The sequence below is a fragment of the Oncorhynchus kisutch genome, linkage group LG18 (assembly GCF_002021735.2).
Source record: "Oncorhynchus kisutch isolate 150728-3 linkage group LG18, Okis_V2, whole genome shotgun sequence".
In the NCBI taxonomy this organism is placed as follows: Eukaryota; Metazoa; Chordata; class Actinopteri; order Salmoniformes; family Salmonidae; genus Oncorhynchus; species Oncorhynchus kisutch.
In genome coordinates this window covers 61,582,969-61,607,221 of record NC_034191.2, presented here as the reverse complement: position 1 = coordinate 61,607,221, position 24,253 = coordinate 61,582,969, and the positions used below count along the sequence as shown (strand labels likewise).

General features: G+C 42.3%; 1 protein-coding gene across 1 annotated transcript in view; it reads right to left on the bottom strand.

Moving 5' to 3' along the window:
* dpyda (dihydropyrimidine dehydrogenase a) overlaps positions 1 to 24,253 on the bottom strand; it is a 244,741-nt gene that overhangs the window by 170,897 nt on the left and 49,591 nt on the right. The window contains exons 4-5 of the mRNA XM_031796432.1: positions 16,549 to 16,636; positions 10,461 to 10,622 (exon numbers count right to left, since the gene is read on the bottom strand). Coding sequence (XP_031652292.1) covers positions 10,461 to 10,622; positions 16,549 to 16,636 — 250 coding nt within the window. The remainder of the gene's footprint in view (positions 1 to 10,460; positions 10,623 to 16,548; positions 16,637 to 24,253) is intronic.

Here is a 24,253-nt window from a genome sequence, read left to right as displayed (position 1 = left end):
GGGTAGTACAGTAGAGTACAGAGTAAAGAGCAGGGTGGTACAGTAGAGTAGAGAGTAAAGAGCAGGGTAGTACAGTAGAGTACAGAGTAAAGAGCAGGGTAGTACAGTAGAGCAGAGAGTAAAGAGCAGGGTAGTACAGTAGAGTAGAGAGTAAAGAGCGGGGTAGTACAGTAGAGTGCAGAGTAAAGAGCAGGGTAGTACAGTAGAGTGCAGAGTAAAGAGCAGGGTAGTACAGTAGAGTGCAGAGTAAAGAGCAGGGTAGTACAGTAGAGTAGAGAGTAAAGAGCAGGGTAGTACAGTAGAGTAGAGAGTAAAGAGCAGGGTAGTACAGTAGAGTAGAGAGTAAAGAGCAGGGTAGTACAGTACAGAGTAAAGAGCAGGGTAGTACAGTAGAGTAGAGAGTAAAGAGCAGGGTAGTACAGTAGAGTACAGAGTAAAGAGCAGGGTAGTACAGTAGAGTACAGAGTAAAGAGCAGGGTAGTACAGTAGAGTACAGAGTAAAGAGCAGGGTAGTACAGTAGAGTACAGAGTAAAGAGCAGGGTAGTACAGTAGAGTACAGAGTAAAGAGCAGGGTAGTACAGTACAGAGTAAAGAGCAGGATAGTACAGTACAGAGTAAAGAGCAGGGTAGTACAGTAGAGTGTAGAGTAAAGAGCAGGGTAGTATAGTAGAGTGCAGAGTAAAGAGCAGGGTAGTACAGTATAGTACAGAGTAAAGAGCAGTGTAGTACAGTAGAGTAAAGAGCAGTGTAGTACAGTAAAATGCAGAGTAAAGAGCAGTGTAGTACAGTAGAGTGCAGAGTAAAGAGCAGGGTAGTACGGTACAGAGTAAAGAGCAGGGTAGTACAGTATAGTACAGAGTAAAGAGCAGTGTATTACAGTAGAGTGCAGAGTAAAGAGCAGTGTAGTACAGTAGAGTACAGAGTAAAGAGCAGTGTAATACAGTACAGAGTAAAGAGCAGGGGTAGTACAGTAGAGTAGAGAGTAAAGAGCAGGGTAGTATAGTAGAGTGCAGAGTAAAGAGCAGGGTAGTACAGTAGAGTACAGAGTAAAGAGCAGGGTAGTACAGTAGAGTAGAGAGTAAAGAGCAGGGTAGTACAGTAGAGTACAGAGTAAAGAGCAGGGTAGTACAGTAGAGGAAAGAGTCAAGAGCAGGGTAGTACAGTAGAGTACAGAGTAAAGAGCAGGGCAGTACAGTAGAGTAGAGAGTAAATAGCAGGGTAGTACAATAGAGTAGAGAGTAAAGAGCAGGGTAGTACAGTAGAGTGCAGAGTAAAGAGCAGGGTAGTACAGTAGAGTGCAGAGTAAAGAGCAGGGTAGTACAGTAGAGTACAGAGTAAAGAGGAGGGTAGTACAGTAGAGTGCAGAGTAAAGAGCAGGGTAGTACAGTAGAGTGCAGAGTAAAGAGCAGGGTAGTACAGTAGAGTACAGAGTAAAGAGCAGGGTAGTACAGTAGAGCACAGAGTAAAGAGCAGGGTAGTACAGTAGACCACAGAGTAAAAGAGCAGGGTAGTACAGTAGAGTACAGAGTAAAGAGCAGGATAGTACAGTAGAGTGCAGAGTAAAGAGCAGGGTAGTATAGTAGAGTGCAGAGTAAAGAGCAGGGTAGTACAGTAGAGTAAAGAGTAAAGAGCAGGGTAGTACAGTACAGAGTAAAGAGCAGGATAGTACAGTACAGAGAAAAGAGCAGGGTAGTACAGTAGAGTGCAGAGTAAAGAGCAGGGTAGTACAGTAGAGTGCAGAGTAAAGAGCAGGGTAGTACAGTAGAGTGCAGAGTAAAGAGCAGGGTAGTACAGTAGAGTGCAGAGTAAAGAGCAGGGTAGTACAGTAGAGTGCAGAGTAAAGAGCAGGGTAGTACAGTAGAGAGTAAAGAGCAGGGTAGTACAGTAGAGTACAGAGTAAAGAGCAGGGTAGTATAGTAGAGTGCAGAGTAAAGAGCAGTGTAGTAGAGTAGAGTAAAGAGCAGTGTAGTACAGTAAATGCAGAGTAAAGAGCAGTGTAGTACAGTAGAGTGCAGAGTAAAGAGCAGGGTAGTACGGTACAGAGTAAAGAGCAGGGTAGTACAGTAGAGTACAGAGTAAAGAGCAGTGTATTACAGTAGAGTGCAGAGTAAAGAGCAGTGTAGTACAGTAGAGTACAGAGTAAAGAGCATTGTAGTACAGTACAGAGTAAAGAGCAGGGTAGTACAGTAGAGTACAGAGTAAAGAGCAGGGTACTACAGTAGAGTACAGAGTAAAGAGCAGGGTAGAACAGTAGAGTGCAGAGTAAAGAGCAGGGTAGTACAGTAGAGTAGAGAGTAAAGAGCAGGGTAGTACAGTAGAGTACAGAGTAAAGAGCAGGGTAGTACAGTAGAGTACAGAGTAAAGAGCAGGGTGGTACAGTAGAGTAGAGAGTAAAGAGCAGGGTAGTACAGTAGAGTACAGAGTAAAGAGCAGGGTAGTACAGTAGAGCAGAGAGTAAAGAGCAGGGTAGTACAGTAGAGTAGAGAGTAAAGAGCGGGGTAGTACAGTAGAGTGCAGAGTAAAGAGCAGGGTAGTACAGTAGAGTGCGGAGTAAAGAGCAGGGTAGTACAGTAGAGTGCAGAGTAAAGAGCAGGGTAGTACAGTAGAGTAGAGAGTAAAGAGCAGGGTAGTACAGTAGAGTAGAGAGTAAAGAGCAGGGTAGTACAGTAGAGTAGAGAGTAAAGAGCAGGGTAGTACAGTACAGAGTAAAGAGCAGGGTAGTACAGTAGAGTAGAGAGTAAAGAGCAGGGTAGTACAGTAGAGTACAGAGTAAAGAGCAGGGTAGTACAGTAGAGTACAGAGTAAAGAGCAGGGTAGTACAGTAGAGTACAGAGTAAAGAGCAGGGTAGTACAGTAGAGTACAGAGTAAAGAGCAGGGTAGTACAGTAGAGTACAGAGTAAAGAGCAGGGTAGTACAGTACAGAGTAAAGAGCAGGATAGTACAGTACAGAGTAAAGAGCAGGGTAGTACAGTAGAGTGCAGAGTAAAGAGCAGGGTAGTATAGTAGAGTGCAGAGTAAAGAGCAGGGTAGTACAGTATAGTACAGACTAAAGAGCAGTGTAGTACAGTAGAGTAAAGAGCAGTGTAGTACAGTAAAATGCAGAGTAAAGAGCAGTGTAGTACAGTAGAGTGCAGAGTAAAGAGCAGGGTAGTACGGTACAGAGTAAAGAGCAGGGTAGTACAGTATAGTACAGAGTAAAGAGCAGTGTATTACAGTAGAGTGCAGAGTAAAGAGCAGTGTAGTACAGTAGAGTACAGAGTAAAGAGCAGTGTAATACAGTACAGAGTAAAGAGCAGGGTAGTACAGTAGAGTAGAGAGTAAAGAGCAGGGTAGTATAGTAGAGTGCAGAGTAAAGAGCAGGGTAGTACAGTAGAGTACAGAGTAAAGAGCAGGGTAGTACAGTAGAGTAGAGAGTAAAGAGCAGGGTAGTACAGTAGAGTACAGAGTAAAGAGCAGGGTAGTACAGTAGAGGAAAGAGTCAAGAGCAGGGTAGTACAGTAGAGTACAGAGTAAAGAGCAGGGCAGTACAGTAGAGTAGAGAGTAAATAGCAGGGTAGTACAATAGAGTAGAGAGTAAAGAGCAGGGTAGTACAGTAGAGTGCAGAGTAAAGAGCAGGGTAGTACAGTAGAGTGCAGAGTAAAGAGCAGGGTAGTACAGTAGAGTACAGAGTAAAGAGGAGGGTAGTACAGTAGAGTGCAGAGTAAAGAGCAGGGTAGTACAGTAGAGTGCAGAGTAAAGAGCAGGGTAGTACAGTAGAGTACAGAGTAAAGAGCAGGGTAGTACAGTAGAGCACAGAGTAAGAGCAGGGTAGTACAGTAGACCACAGAGTAAAAGAGCAGGGTAGTACAGTAGAGTACAGAGTAAAGAGCAGGATAGTACAGTAGAGTGCAGAGTAAAGAGCAGGGTAGTATAGTAGAGTGCAGAGTAAAGAGCAGGGTAGTACAGTAGAGTGCAGAGTAAAGAGCAGGGTAGTACAGTACAGAGTAAAGAGCAGGATAGTACAGTACAGAGAAAAGAGCAGGGTAGTACAGTAGAGTGCAGAGTAAAGAGCAGGGTAGTACAGTAGAGTGCAGAGTAAAGAGCAGGGTAGTACAGTAGAGTGCAGAGTAAAGAGCAGGGTAGTACAGTAGAGTGCAGAGTAAAGAGCAGGGTAGTACAGTAGAGTGCAGAGTAAAGAGCAGGGTAGTACAGTAGAGAGTAAAGAGCAGGGTAGTACAGTAGAGTACAGAGTAAAGAGCAGGGTAGTATAGTAGAGTGCAGAGTAAAGAGCAGTGTAGTAGAGTAGAGTAAAGAGCAGTGTAGTACAGTAAAATGCAGAGTAAAGAGCAGTGTAGTACAGTAGAGTGCAGAGTAAAGAGCAGGGTAGTACGGTACAGAGTAAAGAGCAGGGTAGTACAGTAGAGTACAGAGTAAAGAGCAGTGTATTACAGTAGAGTGCAGAGTAAAGAGCAGTGTAGTACAGTAGAGTACAGAGTAAAGAGCAGGGTAGTACAGTAGAGTAGAGAGTAAAGAGCAGGGTAGTATAGTAGAGTGCAGAGTAAAGAGCAGGGTAGTACAGTAGAGTGCAGAGTAAAGAGCAGGGTAGTACAGTAGAGTACAGGATAAAGTGGAGGGTAGTACAGTAGAGTGCAGAGTAAAGAGCAGGGTAGTACAGTAGAGTGCAGAGTAAAGAGCAGGGTAGTACAGTAGAGTACAGAGTAAAGAGCAGGGTAGTACAGTAGAGCACAGAGTAAAGAGCAGGGTAGTACAGTAGACCACAGAGTAAAAGAGCAGGGTAGTACAGTAGAGTACAGAGTAAAGAGCAGGGTAGTACAGTAGAGTGGAGAGTAAAGAGCAGGGTAGTACAGTAGAGTGCAGAGTAAAGAGCAGGGTAGTACAGTAGAGTGCAGAGTAAAGAGCAGGGTAGTACAGTAGAGTACAGAGTAAAGAGGAGGGTAGTACAGTAGAGTAAAGAGTAAAGAGCAGGGTAGTACAGTAGAGTACAGAGTAAAGAGCAGGGTAGTACAGTAGAGTAGAGAGTAAAGAGCAGGGTAGTACAGTAGAGTACAGAGTAAAGAGCAGGGTAGTACAGTAGAGTGCAGAGTAAAGAGCAGGGTAGTACAGTAGAGTGCAGAGTAAAGAGCAGGGTAGTACAGTACAGAGTAAAGAGGAGGGTAGTACAGTAGAGTGCAGAGTAAAGAGCAGGGTAGTACAGTAGAGTACAGAGTAAAGAGCAGGGTAGTACAGTAGAGTAGAGAGTAAATAGCAGGGTAGTACAGTAGAGTACAGAGTAAAGAGCAGGGTAGTACAGTAGAGGAAAGAGTCAAGAGCAGGGTAGTACGGTACAGAGTAAAGAGCAGGGTAGTACAGTAGAGTAGAGAGTAAAGAGCAGGGTAGTATAGTAGAGTGCAGAGTAAAGAGCAGGGTAGTACAGTAGAGTACAGAGTAAAGAGCAGGGTAGTACAGTAGAGTAGAGAGTAAAGAGCAGGGTAGTACAGTAGAGTACAGAGTAAAGAGCAGGGTAGTAAAGTAGAGGAAAGAGTCAAGAGCAGGGTAGTACAGTAGAGTACAGAGTAAAGAGCAGGGTAGTACAGTAGAGTAGAGAGTAAATAGCAGGGTAGTACAGTAGAGTAGAGAGTAAAGAGCAGGGTAGTACAGTAGAGTGCAGAGTAAAGAGCAGGGTAGTACAGTAGAGTAAAGAGTAAAGAGCAGGGTAGTACAGTAGAGTACAGAGTAAAGAGGAGGGTAGTACAGTAGAGTGCAGAGTAAAGAGCAGGGTAGTACAGTAGAGTGCAGAGTAAAGAGCAGGGTAGTACAGTAGAGTACAGAGTAAAGAGCAGGGTAGTACAGTAGAGCACAGAGTAAAGAGCAGGGTAGTACAGTAGACCACAGAGTAAAAGAGCAGGGTAGTACAGTAGAGTACAGAGTAAAGAGCAGGGTAGTACAGTAGAGTGCAGAGTAAAGAGCACGGTAGTACAGTAGAGTGCAGAGTAAAGAGCAGGGTAGTACAGTACAGAGTAAAGAGCAGGATAGTACAGTACAGAGAAAAGAGCAGGGTAGTACAGTAGAGTGCAGAGTAAAGAGCAGGGTAGTATAGTAGAGTGCAGAGTAAAGAGCAGGGTAGTACAGTAGAGTGCAGAGTAAAGAGCAGGGTAGTACAGTAGAGTGCAGAGTAAAGAGCAGGGTAGTACAGTAGAGTGCAGAGTAAAGAGCAGGGTAGTACAGTAGAGTAGAGAGTAAAGAGCGGGGTAGTACAGTAGAGTACAGAGTAAAGAGCAGGGTAGTACAGTAGAGTACAGAGTAAAGAGCAGGGTAGTACAGTAGAGTACAGAGTAAAGAGCGGGGTAGTACAGTACAGAGTAAAGAGCAGGATAGTACAGTACAGAGTAAAGAGCAGGGTAGTACAGTAGAGTGCAGAGTAAAGAGCAGGGTAGTATAGTAGAGTGCAGAGTAAAGAGCAGGGTAGTACAGTATAGTACAGAGTAAAGAGCAGTGTAGTACAGTAGAGTAAAGAGCAGTGTAGTACAGTAAAATGCAGAGTAAAGAGCAGTGTAGTACAGTAGAGTGCAGAGTAAAGAGCAGGGTAGTACGGTACAGAGTAAAGAGCAGGGTAGTACAGTAGAGTACAGAGTAAAGAGCAGTGTATTACAGTAGAGTGCAGAGTAAAGAGCAGTGTAGTACAGTAGAGTACAGAGTAAAGAGCAGTGTAGTACAGTACAGAGTAAAGAGCAGGGTAGTACAGTAGAGTAGAGAGTAAAGAGCAGGGTAGTATAGTAGAGTGCAGAGTAAAGTGCAGGGTAGTACAGTAGAGTACAGAGTAAAGAGCAGGGTAGTACAGTAGAGTGCAGAGTAAAGAGCAGGGTAGTACAGTAGAGTACAGAGTAAAGAGGAGGGTAGTACAGTAGAGTGCAGAGTAAAGAGCAGGGTAGTACAGTAGAGTGCAGAGTAAAGAGCAGGGTAGTACAGTAGAGTACAGAGTAAAGAGCAGGGTAGTACAGTAGAGCACAGAGTAAAGAGCAGGGTAGTACAGTAGACCACAGAGTAAAAGAGCAGGGTAGTACAGTAGAGTACAGAGTAAAGAGCAGGGTAGTACAGTAGAGTAGAGAGTAAAGAGCAGGGTAGTACAGTAGAGTGCAGAGTAAAGAGCAGGGTAGTACAGTAGAGTGCAGAGTAAAGAGCAGGGTAGTACAGTAGAGTACAGAGTAAAGAGGAGGGTAGTACAGTAGAGTGCAGAGTAAAGAGCAGGGTAGTACAGTAGAGTGCAGAGTAAAGAGCAGGGTAGTACAGTAGAGTACAGAGTAAATAGCAGTGTAGTACAGTACAGAGTAAAGAGCAGGATAGTACAGTACAGAGTAAAGAGCAGGGTAGTACAGTAGAGTGCAGAGTAAAGAGCAGGGTAGTATAGTAGAGTGCAGAGTAAAGAGCAGGGTAGTACAGTAGAGTACAGAGTAAAGAGCAGTGTAGTACAGTAGAGTACAGAGTAAAGAGCAGGGTAGTACAGTAGAGTACAGAGTAAAGAGCAGGGTAGTACAGTAGAGTACAGAGTAAAGAGCGGGGTAGTACAGTACAGAGTAAAGAGCAGGATAGTACAGTACAGAGTAAAGAGCAGGGTAGTACAGTAGAGTGCAGAGTAAAGAGCAGGGTAGTATAGTAGAGTGCAGAGTAAAGAGCAGGGTAGTACAGTATAGTACAGAGTAAAGAGCAGTGTAGTACAGTAGAGTAAAGAGCAGTGTAGTACAGTAAAATGCAGAGTAAAGAGCAGTGTAGTACAGTAGAGTGCAGAGTAAAGAGCAGGGTAGTACGGTACAGAGTAAAGAGCAGGGTAGTACAGTAGAGTACAGAGTAAAGAGCAGTGTATTACAGTAGAGTGCAGAGTAAAGAGCAGTGTAGTACAGTAGAGTACAGAGTAAAGAGCAGTGTAGTACAGTACAGAGTAAAGAGCAGGGTAGTACAGTAGAGTAGAGAGTAAAGAGCAGGGTAGTATAGTAGAGTGCAGAGTAAAGTGCAGGGTAGTACAGTAGAGTACAGAGTAAAGAGCAGGGTAGTACAGTAGAGTGCAGAGTAAAGAGCAGGGTAGTACAGTAGAGTACAGAGTAAAGAGGAGGGTAGTACAGTAGAGTGCAGAGTAAAGAGCAGGGTAGTACAGTAGAGTGCAGAGTAAAGAGCAGGGTAGTACAGTAGAGTGCAGAGTAAAGAGCAGGGTAGTACAGTAGAGCACAGAGTAAAGAGCAGGGTAGTACAGTAGACCACAGAGTAAAAGAGCAGGGTAGTACAGTAGAGTACAGAGTAAAGAGCAGGGTAGTACACTAGAGTAGAGAGTAAAGAGCAGGGTAGTACAGTAGAGTGCAGAGTAAAGAGCAGGGTAGTACAGTAGAGTGCAGAGTAAAGAGCAGGGTAGTACAGTAGAGTACAGAGTAAAGAGGAGGGTAGTACAGTAGAGTGCAGAGTAAAGAGCAGGGTAGTACAGTAGAGTGCAGAGTAAAGAGCAGGGTAGTACAGTAGAGTACAGAGTAAATAGCAGTGTAGTACAGTACAGAGTAAAGAGCAGGATAGTACAGTACAGAGTAAAGAGCAGGGTAGTACAGTAGAGTGCAGAGTAAAGAGCAGGGTAGTATAGTAGAGTGCAGAGTAAAGAGCAGGGTAGTACAGTAGAGTACAGAGTAAAGAGCAGTGTAGTACAGTAGAGTAAAGAGCAGTGTAGTACAGTAAAATGCAGAGTAAAGAGCAGTGTAGTACAGTAGAGTGCAGAGTAAAGAGCAGGGTAGTACGGTACAGAGTAAAGAGCAGGGTAGTACAGTATAGTACAGAGTAAAGAGCAGTGTATTACAGTAGAGTGCAGAGTAAAGAGCAGTGTAGTACAGTAGAGTACAGAGTAAAGAGCAGTGTAGTACAGTACAGAGTAAAGAGCAGGGTAGTACAGTAGAGTAGAGAGTAAAGAGCAGGGTAGTACAGTAGAGTAGAGAGTAAAGAGCAGGGTAGTACAGTAGAGTACAGAGTAAAGAGCAGGGTAGTACAGTAGAGGAAAGAGTCAAGAGCAGGGTAGTACAGTAGAGTACAGAGTAAAGAGCAGGGTAGTACAGTAGAGTAGAGAGTAAATAGCAGGGTAGTACAGTAGAGGAGAGAGTAAAGAGCAGGGTAGTACAGTAGAGTGCAGAGTAAAGAGCAGGGTAGTACAGTAGAGTGCAGAGTAAAGAGCAGGGTAGTACAGTAGAGTACAGAGAAAAGAGCAGGGTAGTACAGTAGAGTGCAGAGTAAAGAGCAGGGTAGTACAGTAGAGTACTGAGTAAAGAGGAGGGTAGTACAGTAGAGTGCAGAGTAAAGAGCAGGGTAGTACAGTAGAGTGCAGAGTAAAGAGCAGTGTAGTACAGTACAGAGTAAAGAGCAGGATAGTACAGTACAGAGTAAAGAGCAGGGTAGTACAGTAGAGTACAGAGTAAAGAGCAGGGTAGTACAGTAGAGTAAAGAGTAAAGAGCAGGGTAGTACAGTAGAGTACAGAGTAAAGAGCAGGGTAGTACAGTAGAGTACAGAGTAAAGAGCAGGGTAGTACAGTAGAGTACAGAGTAAAGAGCAGGGTAGTACAGTAGAGTACAGAGTAAAGAGCAGGGTAGTACAGTAGAGTGCAGAGAAGCAGCAGGTTAACGTAATGACGTATACAAATACAATATCAGTGGTTAACAGTGCAGTAGTGAGTAAGAAACTATATGGTAATTGCTTGAGCTGTTCTGAAGATCCAGGATAATGTGTATGTTAAAAACCTAAAAAGACATGCCAAAGACTGCATAGAGGTGTAACAATGTTGCAACATGTGGTAAGATAATGCTGTTGCTGTATATATTCTATGTACACATTTACATGTGGAATAGATGTAAATGTACACACAACGTTACAGCAGAAATGTTAAAACATCAATTATAACCAGACCGTGGTATCTGTAACAATCACATTGTTAAAAGATACTCACTGCTAACTACCAACAGCTGCCGTGTTTTGATACCCAGTCAGAAATACACCTACTCAATGGCTTCGCCCTAACACAGTCCTGCAGCCCAACAGCCTATCCATCCACCCATACACCTGATGTGTCTCTACATATAGTGTACACTCCTTATCCTCTACACTCCTTCTAAAATGTATCAAAACACCATCACTACTAACTGTACAGGTAGCAGCTTGTCAGACTTCTAAAACTGGATGTGTGTGAGGGGGTGGCTTGAGCTCAACCTTGTTTCATTCTGGCAAAGACATTGACCAATTAAAACGATGTGAAAAAGTATATCCTTTCACATAAGTGAAAGAAATGTGTTTTGTATGTCTCATTTCTAACATGTAATGCATTCGTATCTCATAATGTGAATCAAATGAATGTCCAGAATACCTGTCAGTGTGTATCAAGGTGAAACAAGCAGCTCAAGTCATGTGTCCAAGTGAGTCTGATGAGGACTACAGAACGGGTTAAAGAGGACTACAACACCCATACCTCAGTGGCGAACTGCTGGAGCCCCCCGATGTTGATTGGTCCTTCCTCAGAGGCGTAGAGGTTACAGCCCCCCACACAGAGGTCAGAGGTCGGGCACACCATGCCACAAGTCAGGCCTAGGGGGTTGTCTGACAAGATCGACTTCGCCGCCCCATAGTAGTTCTGGAACACACACAGAACACACAGGCACACACACAGAACACACAGGCACACACAGGAACACACACAGGCAGTTTTCAGGATTTGGAAGGAAATTTCAATTTTGTCATATTTATGTGATAATAACTGCTTCAAAAAGCTTGACCGAATCCTGTCACTCAAACCAATGGTATAGCACCCAAAATGTAAAAACAAGCGGCACATATTGAATATTGGATGATATTATAGTAATTTTGGTATTTAGATAACATTTTCCGTATAATAATTTAGGGGGATAACACAAACCACTACAGCAACTGTGTGTACTTTCAGAGGGTTTCTGGTTTTTGTATTACAGTACCAAGTACTCATAGTACCGACAGACTTTTACGAACTGTTTTGACTGGATCTAAGCATATATCTAAGGTCATTTTGATTATAGATATTAACAGTTATGACTATAGGCAAATACGTAAGGTGCTCTATTTCTTCAGGTGATCTGTCTATCTGGTCAAAATCACTGATTCAGGTCCCCTTCTACCCCTCTGGTAACTTAATATTCCATCTCCAGAGAAACCTGGATTGAAATAAAGACTTCATTAGATTTGCCTTAGTTTCAGAGGATACACACCAGTGCCACTCTCAAATAAAATACAATTTTATTTGTCACATGCGCCGAATATAACAGGTGCAGACCTTACCGTGAAATGCTTACTTACAAGCCCTTAACAAACAACGTAGTTCGAAAAAAATGAAGTTCAGAAAATAAAAAATAAAAAAGTAACAAGAAAATTACATAACAATACAGGGGGTACTGGTACCGAGTCAATGTGCGGGGGTACAGGTTAGGCAAGGTCATTTGTAAATGTAGGTAGGGGTAAAGTGACTATGCATAGGTAATAAACAGCGAGAAGCAGCAGTGTAAAAACAAAGCGTGGGGGGTGTCAATGATGATGAATTGTTCAGCAGTCTTATGGCTTGGGGGTAGAAGCTGTTAAGGAGGCTTTTGAACCTTCCGTGCAGTAGCAGAGAGAACAGACTATGACATGGGTGACATAAGTCGGAAGTTTACATACACCTTCACAATGATAGGAAGAGCCGACATCGAAGAGAGCCAAAAAGTACAAATCTCTGTCCCCATGTGCAGTTGCAAACCGAAGTTTGGCTTTTTTATGGCAGTTTTGGAGATGTGGCTTCTTCCTTGCTGAGCGGCCTTTCAGGTTATGTCGATATAGGACTCGTTTTACTGTGGATAGAGATACTTTTGTACCTGTTTCATCCAGCATCATCACAAGGTCCTTTGCTGTTGTTCTAGGATTGATTCTCACTTTTCCCACTAAAGTACGTTAATCTCTAGGAGACAGAACGTGTCTCCTTCCTGAGCAGTATGATGGCTGCGTGGTACCATGGTGTTTATACTTGCAAACTATTGTTTGTACAGATGAACCTGGTACCTTCAGGCGTTTAGAAATTGCTCCCAAGGATGAACCAGAGTTTTTTTCCCTGAGGTCTTGGCTGGTTTCTTTAGATTTTCCCATGATGTCAAGCAAAGAGGCACTGAGTTTGAAGGTAGGCCTTGAAATACAACCACAGGTACACCTCCAATTGACTCCAATGATGTTAATTAGCCTATCAGAAGCTTCTAAAGCCATGACATAATTTTGGGGAATTTTCCAAGCTGTTTAAAGGCACAGTCAACTTAGTGTATGTAAAGTTCTGACCCACTGGAATTGTGATACAGTGAATAATGAAGTGAAATAATCTGTCTTAAACAATTGTTGGAAAAATTACTTGTGTCATGCACAAAGTAGATGTCCTAACAGACTTGCCAAAACTATAGTTTGTTAACAAGAAATTTGTGGAGTGGTTGAAAAACGAGTTTTAATGACTTCAACGTAAGTGTATGTAAACTTCCGACTTCAACTGTAGGTCCTGGATGGCAGGAAGCTTGGGCCCAGTGAAGTACTGGGCCGTACGCACTGCCATATGGAGCACCTTACAGTCAGATGCCGAGCACTTGCCATACCAGGCGGTGATGCAACCAGTCAAGATGCTCTCGATGGTGCAGCTGTAGAACTTTTTTGAGGATCTGGGGACCCATTCCAAATCTTTAAGTCTCCTGAGGGGGAAAAGGTGTTGACGTGCCCTCTTCACGACTGTCTTTTTATGTTTGGACCATGATAGTTTGTTGGTGATGTGGACACAAAGGAGCTTGAAACTCTCGACCTGCTCCACTACAGCCCCGAGGATGTGAATGGGGGCCTGTTCGTCCCTCATTTTCCTATAGTCCATGATCAACTCCTTTGTCTTGTTCACGTTGAGAGAGAGGTTGTTGTCCTTGCGCCACACTGCCAGGTCTCTGACCTCTTCCCGATATGCTGTCAGCAAACTTAATGATGGTGTTGGAGTTGTGCTTGGCCATGCAGTCGTGGGTGAACAGGGAGTACAGGAGGGGACTAAGCATGCACCCCGAGGGGCCCCCGTGTTGAGGATCATCTTGGCAGATGTGTTGTTGCCTATCCTTACCACCTATGGGGCAGCCCGTCAAGTAGTCAAGGACTCAGTTGCAGAGGGAGGTGTTTAGTCCCAGGGTCCTTACCTTAGTGATGAGCTTTGTGGGCACTATGGTATTGAACACTGAGCTGTAGTCAATTAACATAATTCTCACATAGGTGTTCCTTTTGTCTAGGTGGGAAAGGGTAGTGTGAAGTGCGATTGAGATTGCGTCATCTGTGGATCTGTTGGGGTGGTATGCAAATTGGAGCGGGTCTAGGTTTTCCAGGATGATGGTGCTGATGTGAGCCATTACCAGCCTTTCAAAGCACTTCATGGTAATCATTTAGGCAGGTTACCTTCACTTCCTTGGGCACAGGGACTATGGTGGTCTGCTTGAAACATGTAGGTATTACAGACTCGGTCAGGGAGAGGTTGTAAATGTCAGTGAAGACACTTGCCAGTTGGTCCGCGTATGCTTTGAGTACACGTCCTGGTAATCCGTCTGGCCCCGCAGCTTTGTGAATGTTGACCTGTTTAAAGGTCTTGCTCACATCGGCTACCAAGAGCGTTATCACACAGTCTTCCAGAACAGCTGGTGCTCTCATGCATGCTTCAGTTTTGCTTGCCTAGAAGCGAGCATAAAATGCATTTAGGTAGTCTGGTAGGTTCGCGTCACTGGGCAGCTCGCGGCTGGGTTTCCCTTTCCAGTCCGTAATAGTTTGCAAACCCTGCCACATCCGACGAGCATCAGAGCCAGTGTAGTACGATTCAATCTTAGTCTTGTATTGACGCTTTGTTTGTTTGATGGTTTGTATAAGCGTCCGGATTAGTGTCCCGCTCCTTGAAAGCGGCAGCTCTAGCCTTTAGCTCGGTGCAGATGTTGCCTGTAATCCATGGCTTTTGGTTGGGATATGTATGTACAGTCACTGTGGAGATGACATCGTCGATGCACTTATTGATAAAGACGGTGACTGAGGTGGTATACTCCTCAATGTTATTGGATGAATCCCGGAACTATTATTCTGGTCTGCGCAAGCAAAACAGTCCTGTAGCGAAGCGTCCGCGTCATCTGACCACTTCCGTATTGAGCGAGTCACTGGTAATTTCTGCTTTAGTTTATGCTTAAACTAAGCAGGAATCAGGAGGATAGAATTATGGTCAGTTTTGTCAAATGGAGGGTTAGGGAGAGCTTTGTATTTTCATTTTAACCTTTATTTACCTAGACAAGTCAGTAAAAACGAATTATTATTTACAATGACGGCCTACCCAAGCCAAACCCGGAAGATGCTGGGCCAATTGTGCACCGTCCTATGGGACTTCCAATCATGGCCAGATGTGATTCAGCCTGAATTCGAACCAGGGACTGTAGTGATGCCTCTTGCACTGAGATGCAGTGCCTTAGACTGCTGCACCACTCGGGAGCGTCTCTGTGTGTGGAGTAAAGGTGGTCTAGAGTTTTAATGAGGTAAAACGGATTTAAGTTTGCGTGCATTAAAGTCCCGGCCACTAGGAGCGCCGCTTCTAGATTAGCATTTTCTTCTTTGCTTATGGCCTTATACAGCTCGTTGAGTGCAATCATTATGCCAGCATCGGTTTGTGGTGGTAAGTAGACACGTAACCAGCAACGCTACCACAGCATTCTGCAGCGATACACCATCCCATCTGGTTTGCGCTTAGTGGGACTATCATTTGCTTTTCAAGACAATGACCCAACACACCTCCAGGCTGTATAAGGGCTATTTGACCAAGAAGGAGAGTGGTGGAGTGCTGTGTCAGATTACCTGGCCACTACAGTCACCTGACCTCAACCCAATTGAGATGGTTTGGGATGAGTTGGACTGTAGAGTGATGGAAAAGCAGCCAACAGGTTTCAGCATATGGGGGAACTACTTCAAAACTGTTTAAAAAGCATTCCAGGTGAAGCTGGTTGAGAGAATGCCAAGAGTGTGCAAAGCTGTCATCAAGGCAAAGGGTGGCTACTTTGAAGACTCTAAAATCTAAAATATATTTTGACTTGTTTAACACTTTTCTGGTTACTACATTATTCCATATGTGTAGTTTAATAGTTGATGTCTTCACTATTATTCTACATTGTAGAAAATAGTAATTGTAAAAATAAAGAAAAACCCTTGAATGAGTAGGTGTGTCCAAACATTTGACTGGTACTGTATATTGTAGTTTATATAGAAACTGAAGAATAATAGTATTTTAAAAACGAAATAACAGAAATGTAAGAATAATTCTCATTTAGAATGGCAACAGACTTGATAGAACTCATAACAGTTCTATAACACTATATAATTTATTTAATTTTCACTGGCAAGGATAATATAGGAAACCCTACAATAAATGTCATTAAAGAGAGCATAACTCCATTATAAAGTTATTTTATTAGGGAAATGTGGAGCCAATCAAAATCAAGGACACTGTTGTATTGCAGTAAATATTCAAGATTTAAGCTTCCTGCTCTGTGTAAACCTAATAATCACCTTTATTCGTCAAATATTATATCAATAAAATTATTCCATAACTGAATGATAATGAGTTCCCTGCTTAAGTCAAATGTAAAAGCCTCAATATCCCTATAAGGTTCCCTACCATCGAAAATGAACAGTCATAGAAGTAAAAGTAGCTATAGGCAAGGAGAGACAATATTGGTTCAAATCCCTCCGGTCGTTTTGGTTTTCCAACAAGAAACAATAACAGAAATGTAAAAATAGTAGTATGCACCTATTATGCCATGCAAATAATGTTGCCCACACATATAATATTAGCTTGTCTAAGGCATACATTAGATAATGAAATGACAGGAGTCCTAGATTAAAAACCCTTTCATATTTGTTTCCCTCTATAACAACACTGAGATAGCCTAACTGTTTATTTCACCACTTTCATCTACAAGGACACTGAAATGACCTGTTTTATAAGGTTTCTCCCATTCACAACGTCCTATAACTTCACTGTAAACAACTATTCTTATCAGACACAGCATATATTATGCAGGTCTGTTTACAGAGCATCATTAAATAGCAATTCGGCATGCCAGTGTGAGGCTGTGTGTCTGGCCTTGATCATATGGATGGAGGCAACATATAGGGCTATATTTATACCATGTACTGCTTTTACCCTGGCAGGAGACATCAATTAGAGCTGTTCGTCTCTGAGCTCAGAGCTCAGGTCTAGGGCTCTCTCTCTCTCTGAATACAGCTGGCTGTTACTGGGCTGGGGGATGTAATTATCCCAAGCCCATATCTCAACCAATCAAATACCAAGCCCATGTCTACACCAATCACAGTCTTTTTGTATTATATTTAGATTTTCTAAGTGATATAACAGATGTTTTAGTAAAAATAGTTATGATAAGACACTAATAAATGGATTAACAATTTGGCATATCAAAGCTTTCATATTAATAATTTGTGTCATTTAGAATAGAAAGGAAGTGAATGTTTACCCTGTTGGCAATACTGGTAATGAATGACTTGATGTCCAGGTTGGTAGGGCAACTTTTCTGACATGGGGCATCTGCACATTTCAGGCACCTACAAAACAGGATGAGAAAAAAGTTGATGTTAGTGAGCTGTTAAATGTGTGAGTAATGAAAGAATGAAGGGAGTCTTCCATTTTTTTCTCAAGATGATTAGACAGAAAGAAAGAGAGAAAGAAAGAGAGAGAAAGAAAGACAGAAAGAAAGAAAGAAAGAAAGAGAGAAAGAAAGAGAGAAAGAGAGAGAAAGAGAGAGAGAAAGGGAGAAAGAAAGAAAGAAAGAAAGAAAGAGAAAAGGAGAGAGAAAGAAAGAGAGAAAGAAAGAGAAAGAAAGAGAGAAAGAAAGAAAGAAAGAAAGAAAGAGAAAGAAAGAAAGAAAGAAAGAAAGAAAGAAAGAAAGAGAGAAAGAGAGAGAAAGAAAGAGAGAGAGAGAAAGAGAGAAAGAGAGAAAGAAAGAGAGAGAGAAGAGAGAAAGAGAGAAAGAAGAGAGAGAAAGAGAGAAAGAAAGAGAGAAAGAGAGAAAGAGAGAGAAAGAGAGAAAGAAAGAGAGAGAAAGAGAGAAAGAAAGAGAGAGAGAGAAAGAAAGAGAGAAAGAAAGAAAGAGAGAGAGAAAGAAAGAGAGAAAGAAAGAAAGAGAGAAAGAAAGAGAGAGAGAAAGAGAGAGAAAGAAAGAGAAAAAGAAAGAAAGAGAGAAAGAAAGAGAGAAAGAGAGAGAGAGAAAGGTTGAAAACAGAGTGGTTGAAACTATAATAATAATAATAATAATAATAATAAGAGTGAGAGAAAGATATAAAAGAAAAAAATTGGAAGAAAAAAGAGAAAGAACAATGAGAGAAAGAGAAAAAACAAAATTGAAAGTCAGAAAAGAGAAAAAAAGAGTGAGATGAAGAAGAGAGAGAGAGGAGAGAGAAGAGACAGAACCCCCCTCTCCACTCCAGCTAGACACCTATAATAATCCCAACTTGCAATTCCCTGAGCTCAGTGCAGAGCAGAGTGCACCAGTCCGCCATTAATACCACTTATCACCCTGACAGCAGGGCAATTATAGAGGGGCTGTAGCCAGGTAGACGGCCGCCACGGCCCTGAAATCACACACACACGCAGTGCATGCACACTCGCAACGTGCACACATACACTCACACAGACGCACCACAGCAAGATGTTTTATTAAACCTGGGTGGTTGATCATCAGCTGACATCACTGTTGACCCATTTTTTCATTTGACAATAAATTATGCTTTAGCCCATAGCATAATGGATATTGCGGCAGTGTATCTCAGCCCAAAGAATAACTGGAGACGAAGCACAATGAATGGGGCCGAATGGGGCAGAGGGAAGGACATACATACACGAAATGCAAAGAGCTGAAAGGCTCTGGAGAAATTAGCTTGAATCATGTTGTAATCTGAAGGTCAATGATTAACACTGGAGGAGGGGCTACTGAGGGATCTCGGAGAGAGGAAGAGCCACACACAAACACACAGAGGCACGCATCCACACAAAAATATATACAGTGGGGTCCATAATTATTGGCACCCTTGATAAAGATGAGCAACAAAGACTGTATAAAATAAATAATACAAATACTGAGCTCTATTGTATGCATTTTTTTGTGTGAATTGTGTTCATTTATACCACTACAATTACTTAGAGAAAGAGATTGTGTTTGACAAGTTAAAAAGTTCAATAAGAAAAGATAGGGGTAAAAATTATTGCCACCCCTGTTTTCAATACTCAAGAACCTTACCCTTGCGAGGATAACGAAAAGGAGCATTTTTCTATATTTTAGGAGATTGAAGAACACATTGTGAGGGATCTTTGACCATTCCTCCATACAGATTCAATTCAAACCATGTTTTCAATGGGGTTCAAGTCCGGATGTAGATTTTGTGGACAATTAACTATTTCTTTGTGGATCTTGGGGTTATTGTCTTGCTGGAAGAGCCACTTGCAGCCAAGTGCCATTCTCCTGGCAGACGTAACCAGGTTTTTGGATAAAATGTCCTGGTACTTAGTAATGTTCATGATGCCATTGACCTTGACAAGGGCCCCAGGACCAGTGGAAGCAAAAAACATCAAAGATCCACCACTATAATTAGGTATGAGGTACTTTTATGAATATACAAACCCACCCCTGGTCTGCGTGGCCAAAGAGCTCTATTTTCATAGCACCAGTTCCAAAACAAGTGCCAATGGTGTTTATCAAACTCCAGGCGGTGCCATGGTCAGATAACATGAAAATAGAAATCTTTGGTCACGCACACCTGTGGTGGGTTTGGCATCGACAAACATACACACGTCAAAACAATGCAGAATACATAACTCACATTTCTGACCTATTTGAATGTGCAACCCTCTCAAATATTAATATAGCATACATTTCCTGTAAAAAACTATACATTATAGCTTTTGTGTTTTCACTCCAGGTGAAATTGCAGAGGCATTAATAAAGATGAGATCTAACAGATACATAAATGAAAATCTGTGGGAGGGAGGGCACCTTCAGTACACTGTCGCGCCTCTCCGAAAGATTATTGTTGGCGTGAAAAAAAACCAAGAAAAAGTCCAAGTAACACTCTCTCTATCTATATATATATTCTCTCTCTCTCTCTCTATATATATATATATTATCTTTCTTTCTCTCTATATAGATATAGATATATACATATAGATATATATACACACACACACACACACACACACCTCCTCTTATCCTCTCTTCTCAAGGTAACATTAAAGAGCCTGGGCCGATACAGACACATTATAGACCCTCCTCTATCTATCTCCCCCGGCCAGCAGCAGCCCTGGCTAGCGCTTAGCAAATGTCAACAGAAAATAATGCACACACAAAGGCAATCTTATTTGTTCAAGAATCGCTCTAGGTCACAGCAATACACTGGGGCACACAGAGCTACACACCACACAGCTTCTCTAAGGAGGACTTTTTCTCTCTCCTCTATCTAGGAGGTACAGCAGGCAGCACCTGCGTTACACTCTCTAGAACACAGTCACTACACAGTTTCAATACAACATAGACCCATCTCTCCCTCTTAAAACGTGGCCTGATTAGCTTTGTGTTGTTTCTTTTCTTGTTCTTCTCCTAATAAATCAGTGCTTTGAATGCTCTGTATGATGAGTGGATTCCTGCACGTTATGAATCGTCAATATGCGCCAGGTACCTAATCTTCTAATTCATTGTTTCTATTATTATTAGCTAGCAACAGAAATGTGCAATTCAATAAAAGCTCCACACACCTCTAAGGGGTTTGCAATTTAAATGATTGCTTTTCCCTCAAAGAATTATTTTGTCACTACACACAGAGCTGTTCACCGTTATCTTTGTGAAATTAGTCGTTTGCATTCATATTCATGATGAGGAGGTAATAGGGAAAATAATACCTTCCAGTCTTATCACGCCACTGATTTGATGTCTATAACAATCAGGAAGAGAAATGTCAACTGACAATTAGGTGGACAATAGAAGCCTTTGACAAACTACACAGAACCGAACTGCAGCTCCTGGTAATATTATGTGAAATCTGACATATTGCAACTGCCTGTAGGCACTGCCTATAGCCTTAGAAAACCATGGTTTAAAGTATTCGATAAAACCATTTGAAAAGTCACAAGATAATCTGAGGCTCATAACCATATTCAAGGCCACACTATCAGCACCAGGGACAGCAGTTATAGTAACGCTGCATTCTTGTACAGTTCAGTACAAGTATCAGTACAGTATAACATTAGTATAGTAGATATTAACATATGCTGTGTACATAATTATTGTTATTAGCTGCTGTATGTTATGACTGGATCCGGACACAATGAAACTAGACCTGCAGCCCATATTCTCTGTCTGTTGCTCTCTCAGTACATATCAGAACCAGACCCAGGTGAGGCGAGGCCACGCACACAGGGTACCAGCGGTTACCAGCCGAGCCGTCACAGCTGTCAATGCTGTCCTGCTGAGGTCTGCCTCAGATCAGCCAGGGGATATACAACAGCTGTACACAATACCCCCACAATGCATAACACAAGGAGGGAGGGAGGAATGTAGGCCTGCTCTTCACCCCCCACTTCTGTTATGTCACCTCCATCCAGAGTGGCAGGAAATGTGGTGTATAGAGAGAGAGAAGAGAGGGAGTGAGAAGGGGAGAATTATGCCATCATGCAAAAAAAAAAAAAAACATTTGTCCTTCCTATTATTAGTCAGCAATAACTATCATTAAATTGTTAAACTGACATTTACCCAAATCTACAAACATCGCCCAATCAAAATAAACAACAGAATCTTGCGCAAACAGATCACGTAGAAAACCTTGTGTTTTCAAGGTAATGTAATTCACCAGGATATCTAAAATTCAACCCCATTAATCGTTCAGTGAAAGACACAGCAGTCATATTCCGCTGACCTGAATGCAAAGAACTGTGAAGCTTAGGGCATTGTTTGCACTTCCTGACACAGAATGGCAAACCGACGTGGGTTCCATTGACACATTTCCCCCCTAAATGGTGGAAACTGGGAGTTAAATGAAATGAAAGGAGCCACGGTGGAGCCGTGGTAGGGGTGGGAGCAGCAGGCATTTAAGGAGCTGTCAGGACAGACAGGTATGGGGTTATAATGAACATCCTGCTTTTAACACACTCACCTGTCACCTTAATTGCTTTAACTGTCAAAGTGTTCATGCAATTAAATGTCTAGCTTTTTATCGGGGGCGGGGGAGTGGTGGTGGGGGAATGAGAGAAATATACTTAATATTCAAATCAACAATTAAAATAAACAATTTAAAAAGTACATTCATTATCCAAATTAAACAATAATAATTTTTTGATTTTTTTTTTTTAACTAGGCAAGGCAGTTAAGAACAAATTCTTATTTACAATGTCAGCCTAGGAACTGCCTTGTTCAGGGGTAGAACGACAGATTTTTACCTTGACAGCTCAGGGATTTGATCTAGCAACCTTTCGGTTACTGGCCCAACACTCTAACCACTAGGCTACCTGCCGCCCCAGTAATGCTTTGTGCTTGTGAGAATAAAACAGAAAACATTAAAACAACCAAGTCACACAATCATCTTGCTTCTCTCACCGACTTCACCAACACACTATCTATCTTCGACACATATTTCTATGTGAAGGAAAAGACTCTTAATATCATTTAGACTCCAATGATGATAATAGTTGCCAACTGCAGAGGACAGCAGAGAGCAGTAAGTGATTTGATGATGTGAGCTCCACACCACACAGACTATGTGGTCAGTAATAATCCCACAATTAGCCCAATAGCCCTGACACCTGATCAGCGTTATGAGAGCTACAGCCACTGAACACAGTGGGCAGGCTACTAACTCCGGACCCTAGGTCAGATCACAGGCAGGGAGAGACAGTAGGAATGAAATTGTATTTGTCACATGCTTTGTATAACAACATGTGTAGACAAACAGTGAAATGCTTACTTACAGGTCCTTTCCATCAATGCAGAGTTTAAGATAAAAAATAATAAGTAAAATTAAATAAAAATAGTGACATGAGGAATAAATACACAGTGAAAAATGAATAACAAGTAACAGTAGCATGGACGTAATTGAGATAGCTATGTACATACTGTATAGGTAGGGGTAATGGGACTAGGCAACAGGATAGATAGGCAGTAGCAGCAGTGTATGTGGTGAGTTGTGAATGTGTGTGTGTGTTTGTAATCAGTATGCATGTGTGCCTGTGATGTGTGTGTGTGGGCGTATTTAGTGGGTGTGTATGTGTGTGTTGGGATGTCAGTATAAGTAAGTGTGAATGTGTGGGTAGAGTCCAGCGCAATGCTTCCTCTAAACTGCGCGCGTGCACAGCCGCGCACCTACTGCAGGACTGCACAGAAACGCAAGAGATTGAACTTCACTGAGTTCACCCAATTAGGTTTGCACTATATTATTCAACGTTTTTTCTGTGATCGAATCAACATTAAATAACCCATTTTCAATGCAACAAACCAAAACAAATCTAACTTTGCAAGATTGAGTCTGTGATTTTATTGTAGGCAAAGCCAGAGCCACAGCGCAATTTTTGACAGGGGTAGCCCACGAGCGGTATTTCAATAACCCGCGAGTGAACGAGTTTTTTTCCAGATCAGATCAGAGCCGAGCATGTGCACATGTGTTGATATTCTTTGCTAGTTAGCGAGTTATTAGCCCATTTATAGATAAGTATAGGTCAGCAATGTGGAGTTTCTGCTTCCTACAAGATCACAACACCTGTAGGCTATATTTCAAGATGTCTGAAAAGCCAGTCAGGTAAAAAGCTTTGGTCTTAATTAGAGGGCCAGTGTTGTATTTTGAGACCGGATTGAATATGCAAATAAACCAATAGGCAGAGGATTAGCCTACATTGTCTAATTCTCTGTATGGTAATAATAATTTTATTTTGTAATGTGATTTATTGCATCATACAACACAATGCAATGTACAGTCACCATGGTGTTACAGACCAAGCAAAAAAAATCACAAATTCATGTCAAACCCTCCATAATGTAAAAACGTTTTTCAAAGTTTCATGCAATAGTCCTGCATTGAACACCACATATGGGCTACTGTAGGCTATACTATAGAAATCAAAAGCTATTTCCGTGTGAAAATGTTCTGGGATTCGCTCTATTGGTTTTGTTGGTAAGCCTACATTATGATCAAATAGCCACAATAGCCTATTGGCTACTGTCTAAAACTGTAACGGTACAACCTCAGTGTTCATTGTAAACATGCGCCAGTCGTACAAAATTCTCACAAAACTTCCACTCAAAAGACCCCAGATTTGCTCAGTGCCCCCCAAAAATTGAGGGAACATTGGTCCAGTGTGTGTGCATAAAGTCAGTGCAAGAGATTTAGTGCAAAAATAGGTAAATGCAGGTAGTCCGTGTAGCCATTTAATTAGCTATTTAGCAGTCTTGTTTCACAGCTTTAAGGCTTGGGGATAGAAGCTGTTGAGGGTCCCGTTGGTTCCAGACTTGATATTGCTTGGGCGGCTGGAGTCTGACAAGTTTTTGGGCCTTCCTCTAACCCCGCCTGGCGTAGTGGTCCTGCATGGCAGGGAGCTCGGCCCTAGTGATGTACTGGGCCGTACTCACCCCCCTCTGTAGCGCCTTGTGGTCGGATGCCTTGCAGTTGCTGTACCAAGTGATGATGCAGCCAGTCAATAGAACAATGCAGAACATTTTGAGGATCTGAGGGCCCATGCCAAATCTTTTCAGCCTCCTGATGGGGAAGAGGTGCAGATGTGCCCTCTTCACAACTGTGTGGATGTGTGTGGACCATAATAATTCCTTAGTGATTATAGCACAGGAGGTTGGTGGCACATTATTGGGGAGGACGAGCTTCTGATAATGGCTGGAGGGGAATCAGTGGAATGATATCAAATACATCGTACATAGTTTCCATGTGTTTGACGCCATTCCATTCGCATCGTTCCAGACATTATTATGAGCCGTCCTCCCCTCAGCAGCCTCCTGTGGATGATTGTGATTCCTTAGTGGTGATAGTGCCCTGTGCGTAGGACAGAACCATGGCATGGCAGTGGAGCACAGCATAAAGACAATTTTACATTTTCAAAAATCTATATATTTAGACCCATACTTTCTAACAGTTCACTTTTTACATTGCTTCTACACCTGCATTGCTTGCTGTTTGGGG